Source organism: Peromyscus californicus, unplaced genomic scaffold (genome assembly GCF_007827085.1).
Source record: "Peromyscus californicus insignis strain IS unplaced genomic scaffold, ASM782708v3 Scaffold_12__1_contigs__length_115047231, whole genome shotgun sequence".
Classification (NCBI taxonomy): domain Eukaryota; kingdom Metazoa; phylum Chordata; class Mammalia; order Rodentia; family Cricetidae; genus Peromyscus; species Peromyscus californicus.
In genome coordinates, this window is record NW_026294413.1 from 6347146 (window position 1) to 6362601 (window position 15456).

The following is a 15456-nucleotide window of genomic DNA, read 5'->3' on the forward strand; positions in this document are numbered from 1 at the left end:
TACAAATTAAAAGTGGAGTAGCTATACAGAAAGGCACACCAAGGTGTCCTGTGATAGCCCTTCCCTTCGCCACTGTTCCTCTGCTAGCCTCTCAGGGCTCGGGGATAGACACGCGGACAGGCGGTGTATTATCTGATCTCTCTTACCCAATCTAAGAGGGTAGCCAACTGCTCAGAGATCCGCCAGGCCAAGAAATACAGGAAAGGACAAGAAGCCCGCCCGAAACGGCAACATTGATTCATCTCTTCAGATCCTTGCGTTCTAATCCCGTGCGGCCCGGCTGTCTCCACCGCTTTCGGGTCTGCAAAGGGAATCTGTTAAACCTTGCTGTTGTTCCGGGTCAGACTCTTGGGCCTGCAGGTCGGAGAACCTCCCACAGCGCCCTATTCGGTCCTGATGGAGGCAGCATGCCAGGGGAGGGCAGCCAAAGCCGGGCAGCTTTCTTCACCCGATCTCCAGAAGCCCTTCGCCCGGGGGCGTTCCTGAGCGCGGGGGCGGGCACAGCCGGCACCGCCCCCGCCCCCATCAGGGTGGTGCTCGGGCGCCGATCTTAAAACTTCGGCAAAGTTTGCTGCGGGTCCCGAGCACGTGCAGCTTCCTCGCGTTCCCCCGGCCGCCGCCCGTCACCTGCGCGCACTCTCCGCCGCTCCCTACCCGCCTTCCCCCTGCGCTCGCACGCGACGCGCAGCTCCCGGGCTCCAGGAGGCGGCGGCGGCGGCGGCGGCGGCGAGGCGTAGCGGGCGCCCCGAGGATCCCCGGGAGGCGGGGTCAGGGCGGGCCGGCGCTCGGTTCCCGGAAGCTGCTGCCTGCGAGGCTCCCGCCGAGCGGACCGGCGCGCCGGCCCGAGCTCCAGCATCCTCACCCGGGAGCGCCTCCCGGAGCCGCGCACACCGCCACCGCCACCGCCGTCCCCGCCAGGCCGCGCGTACCCCGGGCAAGATGCTGCCGGTGCACACCGAGGTGAAACCCAACCCGCTGCAGGACGCCAACCTCTGCTCGCGCCTGTTCTTTTGGTGAGTGCCCTGCCTGGGCCCGCCTCGCTGTCCGTTGAGATGCTCCGCGCCGGTCCGAGGCGGTCGGAGGATGCGTTCCCTGCACGGCCGCGCACTCCGGGCTCCCCGTCGCGCGTGCGCCGCGCCGCGCCGCCTGCCGTCCCCGCCGGCACCCCACGCCTGCGCCGCTCCACGCCGGAGGAGCACGCGGGGGGCCCGGTGGCAGGCACAGGTGGCTCCCGTCCACAAGCGCGGGCATCAGTGGGAGGTGCAGAGTCGCCGTCCTGCCTTGGAAGACAGACCCCGCATACCTCCCACCTTCCCTGGTCCAGATACCAGGCGCGCCCAAACTGCACCGTTTTCTTTTCTCTTTAAACCAAGCAGCTGGGAACAGCTGGTCTTGTCTAATCGCCGCTGAAGCGGGAGTGCTGGAGCAGCGCCACGCTCTAGTGTCCCCACCGCCTTCTGAAGTACCTCCCCAGACATCTTTCTGTCAGCTCCATCAATTGCCACTGTGGGTGCTTGTGTGTGTCGTTTGCTAGGAAGTTTAATAAGCGATAGGACCGTATCTCTCTTTCTGGCCCTCAGTGTGTGTCCTGGTACCTAAGTACAGCTGATCTCGTGTGGGTAAAATATTAATTTATTATCGTGTCTTCTTTACTACTGAATGGGGACACTGCTCCTGAACAAGGGCTGCAGGACGTTTCCCTCTTGACTGACACGCAGCCATAGTGGAGTATGTGTTGCCCTGTTAGAGGGACTTTTCACTTCTGCCTTCGATGACTGATGACTGCATCGCTCTTGGAGGAGTTTTTTAAGCCTGTGTGTGTGTGTGTGTGGGGGGGGGGGCAGTCTTACCAAGATCTCTAGTCTTTAGAGACAGGATCCATGCCTAAAACCACTGATGGGTTCCCTGATCTGGCCCCAGCCTTGCCCCTCTTATTGTAGCGAAGTGGCGTAGGTAAGTGACATTCCTAAGTAGTTTTCCATCTCGCAGCCTGGGCTGGCTAGTACTCACGCTTGGCTAACTAGTGTAGTTTTCGTTTCTTGACCTCTGCCATTTCATCTTTCTCACATTCTAATGTTACCTTTTTAAAATGGGAAAACCTAGGGAATTTCAAATTGCTTACTATTAATTAAATTTCAAATTAAATTTCTAAAAATTTACTATTGTTTTAATTTCATATATAGTGTGTGCAGGATCTGATATTGGACATTTGGTAGAGAGGAGCAGGCAGGAAGAAGGAATATGGGTGGGGTTAATATAAAAAATAAAAAACCTCAAAGCAGGTGAACTGTCTTGGTCTCCTGAGCTTTTGGCAGGACACAGAACTCTTTTTGTTTTTGTTTTTCAAGACAGGGTTTCTCCATGTCGCCTTGGCTGTCCTGGAACTCACTCTGTAGACAAGGCTGGCCTTATCTATAGAGCCAGAGATCCGCCTGCCTCTGCCTCCCGAGTGCTGGGATTAAAGGCGTGCGCCACCACCTCCCGGCTAGGACATGGAAACCTTGATGACCTTTCTGTGTGTGGACTTTCCAAATGTAGGTGAAGGGGGAGCTGGGTGTGAGTGGCACATACCTGTGGGAGGCTAAGAAGGGAAGAGGACTTGAGCCTGAGGAGTTGACACCAGCTTAGACAATGTGGCTGTCTTTTGTTGTTTGCTTGTTTGAGGCAGTCTCTCTCATAGCCCAGGCTGGTCTTGAAGTCCTTGAAGTCACAGCAGTCCTCCTTACTGCCTCAGTCCCCTGAGTGCTGGGAATATAGGTGTGAGCCACCATGTCTGTCAAAAGAATGTAAGTAGTAGCTGAGTGTGGTATCACACCCCTTTAAACCTTTAGTCCCAGCACTCGGTAGGCACAGGCAGGTAGAGTTCCAGGACAGGAGTGATCTCCCATTGCTGGCTTGGGTGGGCACTCCTATCCATTTTCTAGTTGGGGAGAAATGAGCTGTCAGCTCTAGTTTACACCCATGAAGACACTCAACTGAGATATTTTAATTAACCTATCCAGGAAGACACAGTGTCCAGCAGGATGCAGATCTGGGCAGTCTGGCTCCCGGGAGCTGCTGTGCTGTGCTGCTTTTCATGGAGGTTGGTTCTCCCAGGCATGGAGGAGGAGGTTTCATTCGCTCCTGTTCTTACAGGTGGAGTTTCTCAAGGGATGTTCTTACAGTTCCTGTCGTGGAAGATGATGCATGTGGAGCATCTACCGTCTCGTTATACGGCACCTGCTCTCAAAGTTAGGCAGTCAGAAGGGCAGCATCAGCACTACCTGGGAGCTTATTAGAAAGATGCAGGGTCTCCAGTATCCCTACAGACTGGCTCAGAAAAATCCGAAGCAGTGGGGGTACATGCTACATTCATGTGTCTTCCACGAGGGGCCCAGGTGATGCTGATGAAGGCTGCAGATGGCCCCCTGCACTAAGGTTCTCCCCCTGCTCTTTCCCATTCCAGTGTGATGCTCTGCAGGAGGGCCATGACTTGGTGAAGTCTCCTGTGGACAGTGATGGCATCTGTGTGCCTACTTACTGAGTGCATCCTTTCTCAGTCTCTAGGTTCGTGGTTCCCTTCTGCAGCTGCCTTGCTGCAGGTGGGAAGTCAGAAGGTGGCCTCCTGCAGTTGCCCACCTTGTAGAGCAGACCTGGTTTTTCACCTCCTGGTGGACTGTTTGCTTTTCCTCCCACACTTCGTCTGCTTCCTAAACTCCTGAGTGGGTAGCTGCCCAGCCAGATGATAACAGCCGGTACAATATGCTTTCCTAGGATTTTGGCGATCTGTAACACAGTTTGGTTTTGTGCCATACACTGTTAGTACTGTTGAAAATGGTTGTGGATTTCACGGGATGATTGTTTTCTACTGAAGACAGTGGAAACACTGGGGTGGAATAAGGGTGGTAATTTCTATCAGTCTGACACACCTGCTGATATCTTAGTGTGTCTTGCACACATTTGTTTCAAGGCACACATTTGCAGGACCACATCCACGCTAAGTAAAGCTGTAAACTCTGCTACAGGCCCTTTAGTTTTTATGGTGGACTTTCAGGCCTGGTATTTCTGACTGTAATTTATAGTTTTTCACTGCTGTTGAGCACAGTGTATCCAGTGATTGATTATGCTGCATGTGTCTGTGGCTGTATATTTTGGTGTCCCCACTTCCCCTTTCCCAGGCTGCTGGTGCTGGGGTTGGAGTCAGGATTATGCAGGTTAAACACACACTCACCACGGGACCACACCTCGAGCCCCATCAGAACATCTTTTTACCTCCCAGGCTTACCTGGATTGCCTGTGCATAGTTCTTAGCTAGTGCGTTGTTTCGTTTCTGACAACAAAGGCAGCCAGAATTTCTTCATGCTGTTGATATAACATAGGCACCAGTTTTTTCAAAACAGCACATTTTCCCATCACCGTTTATTGAGTAGTGCGTCCTACCTGTCATTAGAAATCCGTGGTAGAGCTTATGAAATGCTGTGTCCGTCAGGGTGTGGGATGGTCCAGACTTCCAGGGTTGCCCTGTTTCCCGCTGCCCCCTGCTGTTGTCACCAGCATCCAGCAAGGCCGGGGGGGGGGGGGGGGGGGGGCGGGGGGGGTGCTCTGCAGTCCTAGGCCAGGGCTCCTGCCCAGGTCTTGGGTTGCGGCCACAGATCCAAGGTTAACAGTGGAGGCGCTTTCCCAGGGTGCCATTGTTGAGGGACTCCAGGGGACATATGCATTTGGCCCCAGAGAGTAGTTATGTCCTCCTCCTCCTGTGGCTAATTGTGTCTCTGTTGATGGAATGTTGTCTTGCAAAGCCCATGCTCTTGTAGAAAACTGCCGTGGGTGATGGGACAGACTTTCTGGGGACTCGGCTTAGAAAAAGCTCATGATGTGAAGAGGGTAGAAGTGCACATGGCTTAGAGAGGTTGGCTGTGTGTTGCTCCCTCCTCTGCCATCAGTGGGCAGCAATTCTGAGTATTTATTTATTAATTTTATTTCGTGAGACTGGGTGTCACTTTTTAGCCCAAGCTACTGGTAGGGAATGCTTATACCTTACTGCCCTGAGTGCTGGGATTATAGGTGTGAACCATGCCCAGCTTATCTGTGTTTAATTTTAAACTGTGGCATTTGGTACCATTTTTTGAGTACTTTTTAAATATATAATACACACACACACACACACACACACACACACACACACACATACACACACACATACACACACGAACACCCCCCACGAACGTATACACACACACATGAACATCCCCCCCACACTAACACATACACATACATGAACACCTCCCTATACCCACATGAACTCACACACACAAACCCATACACACACCTGCCACCAGCCAGTGCCTGTCCCTGCTGAGCCGTCTGTGGCCTAGCTGGCAATAGGCAGAGGGCCCGGTTTGTAGTGGGAACCGAGAAGAACTCCTGCCCTCCAGAGCAGGAAGGAAAGTTTCAGGCTTATTTAAAGATTAATCCTTTAAGAACCTGCCTATGATGTAAAATCTGAGGAGCGTGGAAAGCTGAAGTCAGCAGGGCTGTGGCTGGATGTGCAGATGGTAAAAGTTACATTCACCTGCCTTAGTAATGGCCTCTGACATGCTTTTAAAAGTAGAGGTTATGGGTCTCTTACGGAGTCCTCAGGAACTCTGGCCCTAGTGAGTTGGTGGCCTAGTCTGTCCCTGCTGAACCCAAGCCTAGTGGGTGGGCTTTGGGGAATCTGTTTTGAGGGCTGCTAGTTCCAGTATCCTCAGACCACCCTGAGAGGCGTGGGTCAGAGGGGTCCACTGAGCTTTCACAAGAGTGATCACTAACACCTGTATATTGTGTTCCATTTTACATGTTACCTCAAGAAATTCAATCCTCAGTCTCTGAGGCAGACAGTATCACCGTTCTCTAGGGGAGATGTTGAGGTCCAAAGGGGTTGTGCAACTTCTCAGGAACCTTGTAGCTTGGAAGTCACTGTGTCACAGCCGAGATGCTATCTGGATCATCAGAATGTGTTGTGGGTGTGCCCATCAAGCCAGAAGTTCTCAGCATCTGTCTGCCTCCTGGGCTCCAACAGGCGTGTAAACATGTGGGCCGACTGAACGAGCGTGTGTGCTGACCTTATCATTATTGTTAGTGAGTGGATATAGTTTTTACATGTGTGTGCACCTACAGTATGTTTCCTCCTCTGCTGGCTAGTTTTCTGTTAACTGGACACATGCCGAAGTCATCTGAGAGGAGGGAACCCCGATTAAGAAAATGCCTCTATAAGATCAAGCTGCAGACAAGTCTGTAGGGCATTTTCTTAATGTGTGATCAATGGGGGAGGGCCCAGCCCATGGTGGGTGGTGCCACCCCTGGGCTGGTGGTCCTGGGTTCTATAAGAAAGCAGGCTGAGCAAGCCATGAGGAGCAAGCCAGTAAGCAGCACCCCTCTGTGGCTTCTGCATCAGCTCCTGCCTGTCACGGTGTTTTGTCACAGTAATGGTGACCCTACTGGGACACCTCCCTTCTTCCATTTGCTGGCTTGACTTGCCACTTGGTTGTCAACGTCGTTATCTACCCAGTTGTTATGACGTAAACTCTCCACTCATCCTTTCTAAACCTTACACCCTGGCATCGGATTCTAGTGTTTGACTTTAAAATGCCTATGGAATCATTCATTCATTCATTCGTTCACCCACTCACCAGATGCCCACCGAATGCAGGTGTTTGGGAGCCTCAGGGAAACTGGATGTTTCCTCAAGGCTGGCTGTGGCTTTTTCCTTTTTCCTTCTAGGGGAAGGAAATTTACCCTCAAACAAATTGGGGCCATCCTGCTCTTCTGCCTCCCATTACTCTCAAGAGCAAAACTAGGCTAGAATTCACACTCAGTTCTGTGACTCCAGACGGGGTTGTGACCCAGGTTAAGCTGTGGCTTAGAGCAGGTGCTTCCAGACGCTTTCTGAAAGTGGGTAGACGGTACCTCTTCAGGCTTGGCTGCCACGCAGTCCCTTTTGCAGTGATGGACTCACATAATTTTACAGCTCATGGTCTTATTTGATCATTGAGCCGGGAGGTCTGGTGTCAGATATATCGCAGGACCCGACAGGAAGAGGTTCCAGGGTGTCTCTGAGGGTTTGGCCTAAACAAAAGACACGATGGAGATACTATTAAGTGAGGTGGGGAAGTCTGCAGAGGAACCCTCAGAGCAGCATTAGCAGGTAAGCCCGCTGGCTTCTCAGTCTGTGCGGTTTGTCCTCATGTAACCTGTCCCTATTTTCGGTCATGCTGTCCATATCAGAGTTGAGCAGGTCGTGGCTGCCATTCAGGTTCTAGTTTGAGCACTGGAAAGGAATGGGTCTTGAGAACATCCTCCACGGTGTGGCTGAGACACTTGCCTACACTGCATGGGAGATTACATTTTCCACAAGTGTCTGGGAGAGATCACATCACCTGTCCCGGAGGAGTCCGGCCGGAGGCATTGGTCTCCTGGGTGGTCATTCCCAGGAGGAGAGCGGCTAGTGTGTTGGCAGGACTTACTTTATACAAGTGAAGACTGGCCGTTGGTGCTGGATTTCACGAATATATTCTTAAGTTGCCTTCTTCAGTTGCCTGTTTCTGGAAATTATTTCTTCTTATTTAGGTTTTTGAGACAAGCTGGCCTCAAACTTGCTATGTAGTCAAGCCTTGCCTTGAGCTTCTGAGCCTTCTGCCTCTACCTCCCAAGTTGTGGGATTACAAATGTCTACCTCTGTGCCCAACGGATGAAATGATTTCTCGGAAGCTTACCAGCCTGTTTTGATTAAGTTTCCTTTTTCTCTTTTGATGGCGATGGGATTAAGTGAAGGGTTTCATACATGCTAAAGACACACTCTGTCACAGACCTCCAGCTCCAGCCCTGGTTGACTTCTTTGTAGGTGACACTCCAAAGCAACTTCTCAGGCTTCACTGTGGCTGAACTACCTGAGTAGCCAAAATCAATAGACAAAAGAAAACTGAATAAAAACCCAGTGCCGGCCCATCCCTAGGGCAGTTTGAATCCCAGTTTTAAGAAGTATCATCTGGGCATAAATAACTTTAAAAGGTCCTCAAGCGCCACTGATTGTAACTTCCCCAGAATCTAGGCACTTCTCTGACCCACCCTCATGTGCATTCCCTTCCAGGTCTCTCTCAAGGTCTTGCTGACCTCAAAGTATGAGGACTGTGGCTGCCATGGATCTTAGTCAGCCCTGTGGTGCTCAGCAGGTGTCACTGGGGATCTTGGGTATAGTGGGTTATTTGATCCCTGTAGGAACAGCTCTGCCCTCACAGTGAGGGAACAGGCTGGAGACACCAGGTGGGCATGGTGAAGCTGGGGGGTTGAGTCAGGTACTACTGACCCTAGATGCATTTGATTCTGTGTCCGTGATCATGCCCTCCACCTGTGCAGCTGTTTTTGTAGGATGCCTTCACTAAGTGGAGCTGGAGACTCGGGGAGGGAGGAACTCAGTGGAGAGGAAATGTAAAATTGCATGAATTCCACTCTTAGGTAAAATGAGTATAAAACTGCTCTTCCAATACATTGCTTTAATCTGTAGGTCTTTATTGATATGTCTTGTTGGTCAGAACATGACCGAGACCCGGCTGACCGTATCTGTTAGTGTCACCTCTGAAAGGCCCCTTCGCCAGACACACAGCATGCACTGCTCTCACAAGAGAGCATACCATGCATTCTTCCCGTTGTATCTTTATTTTTTAGAGACTTGTTTTTACTACTTTTAATTTTGTGTATTTACATGTTTCTATGAATGACTGTGTGCATGCGAGTGCAGTGTAGGTAGACTTCTCTGTCCCACCAGCCACTCCCCCAAGTAACCACACAGAGACTTAATATTAATTATAAATGCTCAGCCAACAGCTTAAGCTTGTTTTTAGCTAGCTCTTATAACTTAAATTAACCCATTTCTATTAATCTACGTGCTGCCCCGAGGCTCATTTACGTCATGTATGCACTTCCCATCCTGCTCGATCTGCGTCTCATGGCATCTCCTGACTCCACCCTTCTCCTTCCCAGCATCCTCCTGGTCTTGCTCTTCCGCCCAATCTCTTCCTGCCCAGGTATAGGCCAGTCAGATCTTTACTAACAAATGAGAGTAATACATATTTACAGCAGGGCTGGTGGTGGGGAGGCCTGAGACGTGGATTCCCGAAGTGCCACTCAATGGGTGCTTGGACCCCCCGCCCTCTGCAGGACCGCAGGCTCCTGACTGCTGAGCCGTTTCTCCAGCCCTGTTTGTCTTGTTTTTGTTTTGTTCTTCTAAAATGTATGTATCAGAATTTATTAAGTGAGATTTATTGATTGATTGATTTTTTTTGAGACTAGGTCTCTAAGTGTAGCCCTGGATATCCTGGAACTCATTTGCTGTGTAGACCAGGCTGACCTTGAATTCGGAGACCTGCCTGCCTTTGCCTGTGGAGTGTAAGAACTAAAGTTTGCACCGCCACGCCCAGTGCTTTGTCTTGTTTTAAATAACAGAAGGGAGATGATTGACAGCTTAAACTGGAAGGCTGGGCCTCAAGGGGTCTCATTGCAGGTCCCAAATGTGGTATTTACAGGAGATCTGTTCCTCATTCAACAATACAGTTCATTCAACTGTAAAATAGACTTTGTCATTTTAGTAGGTGTTAGCTTGGTAGAGTATATACGGGTGCCTAGTGTGTATGACCCTTAATAAATGGAGACAGTAAGGATCGCTGCAAAATTAACCTTTTTATGTTCTTTTTTTGGGGATGGTGGTGGTGGTGCTGTGAATTGAACCTAGGGCCTTACGCATACTAGACGAGCATTCCGCCACTGAGCTATGTCCTCAGTCTCCCATGATGTTAGTCTTTTCAATTGCCCTAAGTGACTAAATCTTATTGAAATCTGTGTGACGCAAACAGAAAATATCTAAATGGTTAGTTTTCTGGCTTTGGAAACTAGTGTTTCTCACTGTTTTCTCTCAGTTGAGCCATTTGTACTTCATGTATTTTACCATTGATTACAAGCGATTGTTTTAGTCTTAATCTGGCCTGCTTCAGTTTGGAGTTGCTAATATCTTACCTTAGAAGCAAGTGAGAAGCTGGGTAGCATAGTGTCAAATTTGAACTGGAAATCCCGAGTTCTAGTCCACGATCTTTCACTTAATACCTGTGTGATCCCAGACAAGACAGATGACCTCGCCAGGCTTTGCTATCCTGTTAGTTGGTAGAATTAAACTGTCATGGTTTAGACTTACTGTGATGGCTAATTTTCATTGTCAAGTTGACTAGATTTAAAATGATCTGGAAGATAGGTGAGGTATCCATGGTTGTATCTCTGGGGGTATTTCCAGAGGTGTGAGAAAGGTCACCTTGTGTTAGAATTCCTGGCCACTCCCCCAGCTACATGGCTGTGCAAGAACTGTCCAGTAGCCAGGCAAGGTCATCCCATGGAATCCCTGTGCTGTGTGGTCACGTGATCTATGCGCACTACGTAAGCCCATATGCACATGTGTGTGTGTGTGGGGAACCTATGAACCCAGGATCCTCCTATTCCTCTTCTCTCTTCTTGTGCCGTCATTCCACAGGCCTATGTCCACCCCCACTATCCCCTTCCCTTAATAAAACTCTTGTAGTGGGCTTTGCCATGCCTCATGGCTTCTCTCTCATGGTAAACAACGCTGCTTAATAAATAACGTTGTGCTGCTTAATAAGTAACACCTTGAGTATGGGTAGCACCATCCCGTGAGCTGAGGGCTTGGGTGTGATAACATAGGGTAAGGGGGGAAAGCCAGTCTGCTGCTGGCATCAACCCAACCCGTCCCTTGTCCCTGCCTGATCATACGGTGGACAGGTCTCCACCACCTGACGTCTGCCAGCCAGCTCCCTCCTCCTCCCAGCACCTCTGCACCTGACAGCCATGCCTCCTTGTTGTCTGAATGCCGGAAGGGCCTGGTTTGTGACTGGTGGCTTGGTCCATTGCCACTCTCGACTGGAGCTGTTCTGTGACCGGGTGTTCCAGCGCACACTGAACGCCTCAGGCCTTATCTTTAGAGAGTCCAGCAGTGCTGCTACTGCCGCTGGCCTTGATACCGTCTTCTTTGACATTTGATGCCCTCTGTGGCGTGAGGCGCACTTGGCGTTCCTCTGTTGATCCCTGTAGTGCCTGGTGTGGGGTTCCCCGACCACACCCATCCTTTCCATCCATTCCCTCAGTGCACATGCACCTTGTCCAGGGCACCTGCCTCTTCCTCTGCTGCTGAACTCCTGCTGGAAAAATGCCCCGACCAGCCAGCGTTCAGTGTACCCCTCAGCAGTGTGGACGTGCTGTGTCAGGTGCTGGGTGTTTGGGGAGGTTTTCGTTTTCTTTTCCTGGTGTGGTACTTCCTATTGGCGGGAGCTGCTTAATTTATTTTTTAGTTTTAGTCGTCCCTACTTTGGCCATTTTTTTTTTGTTGAGTTTCTGTTTCTATTTTTTCGAACCAATGTAGAAAACAACAGGGTTTCATTATGTCATATTTATCCATATATACCTCTCTCAGATCCCCGTGTTCTCTGTCTTGTCTCCTTCTGTTCCTAGCTGTTCCATTTCCACATCATGTCACACGCATTCTAGTACCCTCCCCAGACACACACGTTCTGGTACCCTCCCCAGACACACTCGTTATGTGAAGGCTTTCCCCTCCTTAATTCCACATGTGTGCACGTATAGCAAAATGTAAAGCTGGGATCTGCTTATGAGGGAGATGGTACACTGTAGTTAGCATCAGTTGTCAACCTGACCCTCCTGGGAAGAGGGAATCTCAGCTGAGGAACTGCCTTCACCCGATCAGCCAGGGGGCCTGTCTGGGAGGCATTTTCTTTACTGTTAGTTGATAGGCAGGACCCAGCCCACTGTAGGCCCTACCATCCCTGGGCAGGGGGTCCTGGGTTGCAGAAGAAAGGCAGCTGAGCAAACCAGAGTGAGAAACCAGTAAACGGTGTTTCTCTATCATGCTTCTGCCTTGACTTCCCTCCATGGTGGACCGTACATATAAGCCAAATAAATCTTTCCTCCCCCAAGTTGCTTTTGGTCATGGTGTTTAATCAGAGTAACAGAAGCAAACTAGAACAAGGTGGTGTTTTTCTTTCTGAGTAAGGTTACCTCACTAAACGCAGTCCGGACCCACCCGTTTTCCTGAAAACTTCACAGTTTATTTCTTCTTATAGCTCTATTATTTTTTCTGTATTCCATTGTGCAAGTGAACACTGATGTATTGTGTTGACTCCTATCACCACCCTTTGGTGTGGTGGATACTGTTGTTTTCCAAGGCGAAGCAGCCTGTGAGCGGGAGTCAACTGGGGCCCAGCACTTTCTGCTGAAGTGCATCATGGTGTCTGCCAGGGCAGAAGATGAGTGTGGAGTGAGCTCCGCCCATCCTAAGGGTGTTTCCCAGGGGGAGACAAAAAAAAAGAACACTCTGGAGGAATACACTTGGGTGCGGTATCCTGGGGTGTCTGATGGAGAGGCAGGTGAGCTGGGCAGCTGTTGAGCTCTCAGCTCCATGGAGACTGTGCTCCTGCCCTGTGTTCTTCACTGCTCAGGCCAAGTCATCGTGATTACACCTCCGCGGTGCCTCCGGGGAGGGGCGGGGGTGACACTCAGTGCAAGGATGAAAGAAAACTGTTATTATTGGAAGTGTGGTCCCTGGACAGCGGACATCTCTCTGAAGATCCGGCCTAGGCACGGATGGCGGTCGCTCTCTCCTTCCCTCTCAGGTCAGCACAGACTGGTATTGGGAATGTGGAAGTGGGCTGCTGGCCCTGTGCGAAGGTAGCCTGGGGTGCCTCAGGCTGACATCCCTGGGCAGGCCATGGCTAACCCCTGTGCAGCTTCCATGGTGTGCGCCATGCTTGTCAACTAGTTCAGCCCTCCATCAGGGCTGCCGAGATGGTACCTTAACCCCCCGCCAGGACCTGTAACCCCTGGGTCCTATCGAGTTGCGGCAGAGTGAGTGTGCCACCTGTGCTGCCAGCCTGGGTCTGACTCGGCTGTTTCCCCTTGGGACGTAAGTGTCCGTTACACCAAAGATTAATCGTAGGTTAATGTTTACAACTTTGGAAATGTTAAGACCTTTGTCCAGGGTCACAGTTGAGCTGTAGCAGAGCAAGACCCAAGCTCTCCGGGACTAGAGATCTCCAGGCTTAATCCCATCTTCTCCTCGTCAGGGGGAGACGTGGGGCAGACACTTGACGCTTGCTGGTGTAGTGGAGGGAAGCAGGAGGACAGGACTGAAGGGAAGGGGTGGAAAGCTTGCTCTCGGTGAGAGACAGCCGAGGAAGGGTAACCAGGAATACCTGTGGCTTCTCCTTAGGCCCCGCCTGGGAAGAACCCCTGCCTCTGCAGAGGATGCAGCCTCTTGGGGGGCCTGTGAAGACCTGGCTGGCGTTATTGCTGATGAGGAGCCCCTTGTCCACAGGGAGAGGTGGTCTGAGAGTCTCTTTCAGAGTTGGCGTGCGTCCCACTGCCGTCTGTGCTGGGGTCCTGTCACTAGCGCTCTTGGACTGGGAGGTGTAGCCTCAGGAGCAGTGGTTCTTGGAGAGCTTCAGGCAGGCACCAGAAGGTCAGCTGTCTGTCGGTTGGTCGGTCAGTCTAACAGCCCTGTGGGTGAGCTCTGGGAATGGGGCCCCAGTCTCCCTGTGGTCTTCCAGGTGAGTGCTGTGGACCTGGAATTTGAGAAGCCACAGAAGGCTGTTTTTAGAGCTTTAATCCCATTCTAGAAATTTCACAGAAGCAGGTGTGGCACATGCTTGTGATCCCAGCACTCGGAAGGTGGACTTGCAGTGATCAGGAATTCCAGCTATCCTGGGCTGTGGAAGAGTTTGTCTCAAAACAAAATAATACCCAGACCAAACCAAACCACCAAAACCAAACCAAACCAAACCAAACCTTCCCCTTCCCAGGACCCACCAGGTCAGGAGAGATAACTGACTCCTGAAGGCTGTCTTCTGACCTCCACCCCCCACCACATAAATGAATACCTGTTTTAAAAAGCCAGCTTTCCTTCACCCCCCACCTTTCCCTTACGGCCTCAGTCTTCAGCCTCCTTCTCTCGCTTCCCCTGCGTGGTGGCGTTGAGGACATGTCTGCTTCTTGGTCCAGCTGAATCACGACCTGCTGCAACCACCTCACAGATACTCATGAAATAAACATTTGGTAGAATCACACACACACAGTTTTTAAAGTTTTATATAATGAGCCAGATGCCTGTATTTTCTTTCCCTCTGCTGCACAGACCTGTGGATGTGTACGGGAAGGGTTTGATGTGTACACATGCCCATAGGTGAAGGACAAGATTTCCTTTAACGGTGCCGACACACCGACAGTCTCTCCTCTATTCATTAAGCCACAACAGAACCACCAGTCCTGGTCACACCAGCTGACTTAGGGACCGTGATAAACCACAGCCCCACTTCTGAGCACACTCAGAAGACCACTCCGCTGTGAGAAGACCGCTGTGAGGACCCCTGCCCTCCCGCCCTCCCTGAGCCTTTCCCATTTCTCAGTTTCAGATCTTGGATCCCTAGAGTCTGTTGTGGCCCCACCCCACCCCCAAATCTGGCCCTGCCTCTCCTGCGGCTTGTTATTCTGTGAAACTGGAGACTTCCAATTCCATATGTTGAAAACCTAGCTCCTAGTATTGTAGACTGTGGTTGTACTTAGAGCTAAGGTCTCTAAATAGGTACTTAAGAGTGAATTAGCTGATTGGGATAAACTTTAACTCAATAAGACGAATGTCCAGCTTTGTCCTTGCATGTGACACTGTGTACTGTGGACGTCAAGAGAGGGAGAAAACCAGCATCCGGGGAAGCAGAAGCCTCAGAAGCAGCCACCTCTGTCATCTGCGTCTGCGTCTGGGAGGGAGTGATTTCTTCTTTGTTTGCAGCCACTCAGGCTGCTGTTCTCTGCAGCCTGGTCAGATGAATGGGACCCACACACCTGCCAGAAGCCACAGCTAGAAAACTGTTGTTAGATCGGCTGTTCTGTCCTGCCCTGTTAGACTGAGCTTGCCTGGGATCATCACCCAGCTGCAGCTCCTTACACGGCTTCCTCTCACTTTCCCTTCGGAGTTAGTGAGAGTTCACTCTAATTCCAAAACGTCTTCAGATGTGGAACCCATTCCCATAAGCCCTTCAGAATGTCTGTTGTGGATTAACGTGAAGCAGGAAAGCATGTTCTGTCCCTGGATGTGCAGTCTTTGTGTTCTGAGTAAATTATAGCTCCTGAAGTCCTGGCACTGTTACTGTTGGTGTCCCCCAGCATCGGGTGGGGTGTGTCTCTGGCATAAAGCTGTCTGGAGTAAGCTTTTGTGTTCTTCCAGGCTGTGAAGCTACACCGGCTCATCCTCTGAACTTTCTCTTTGGCTGCAGATGTCCCAGGCCGTTTTACTTTGGGGACCACTTCAGACCAGTCCTTGGGGTATCTGGATTAAGGGTGATGAAAGAGGTGGCTGCACTGTCCCCTCCACAGACT

The 15456-nt window shown here is 50.9% G+C and overlaps 1 protein-coding gene across 2 annotated transcripts in view; it reads left to right on the forward strand.

The window, feature by feature from the left end:
* The first annotated feature begins 765 nt into the window (after positions 1–765).
* Positions 766–15456, forward strand: part of Abcc4 (ATP binding cassette subfamily C member 4) — a 229251-nt gene continuing 214560 nt past the window's right edge. Inside the window, exon 1 of one of the 2 annotated variants that reach the window (XR_008216921.1) lies at positions 766–1013. Coding sequence is in view for 1 of the 2 variants with exons in the window: in XM_052732478.1 (XP_052588438.1) it covers positions 940–1013 (74 nt within the window). In the remaining variant the exon portion in view is untranslated. The remainder of the gene's footprint in view (positions 1014–15456) is intronic. The other variant, XM_052732478.1, reaches the window with a different exon arrangement.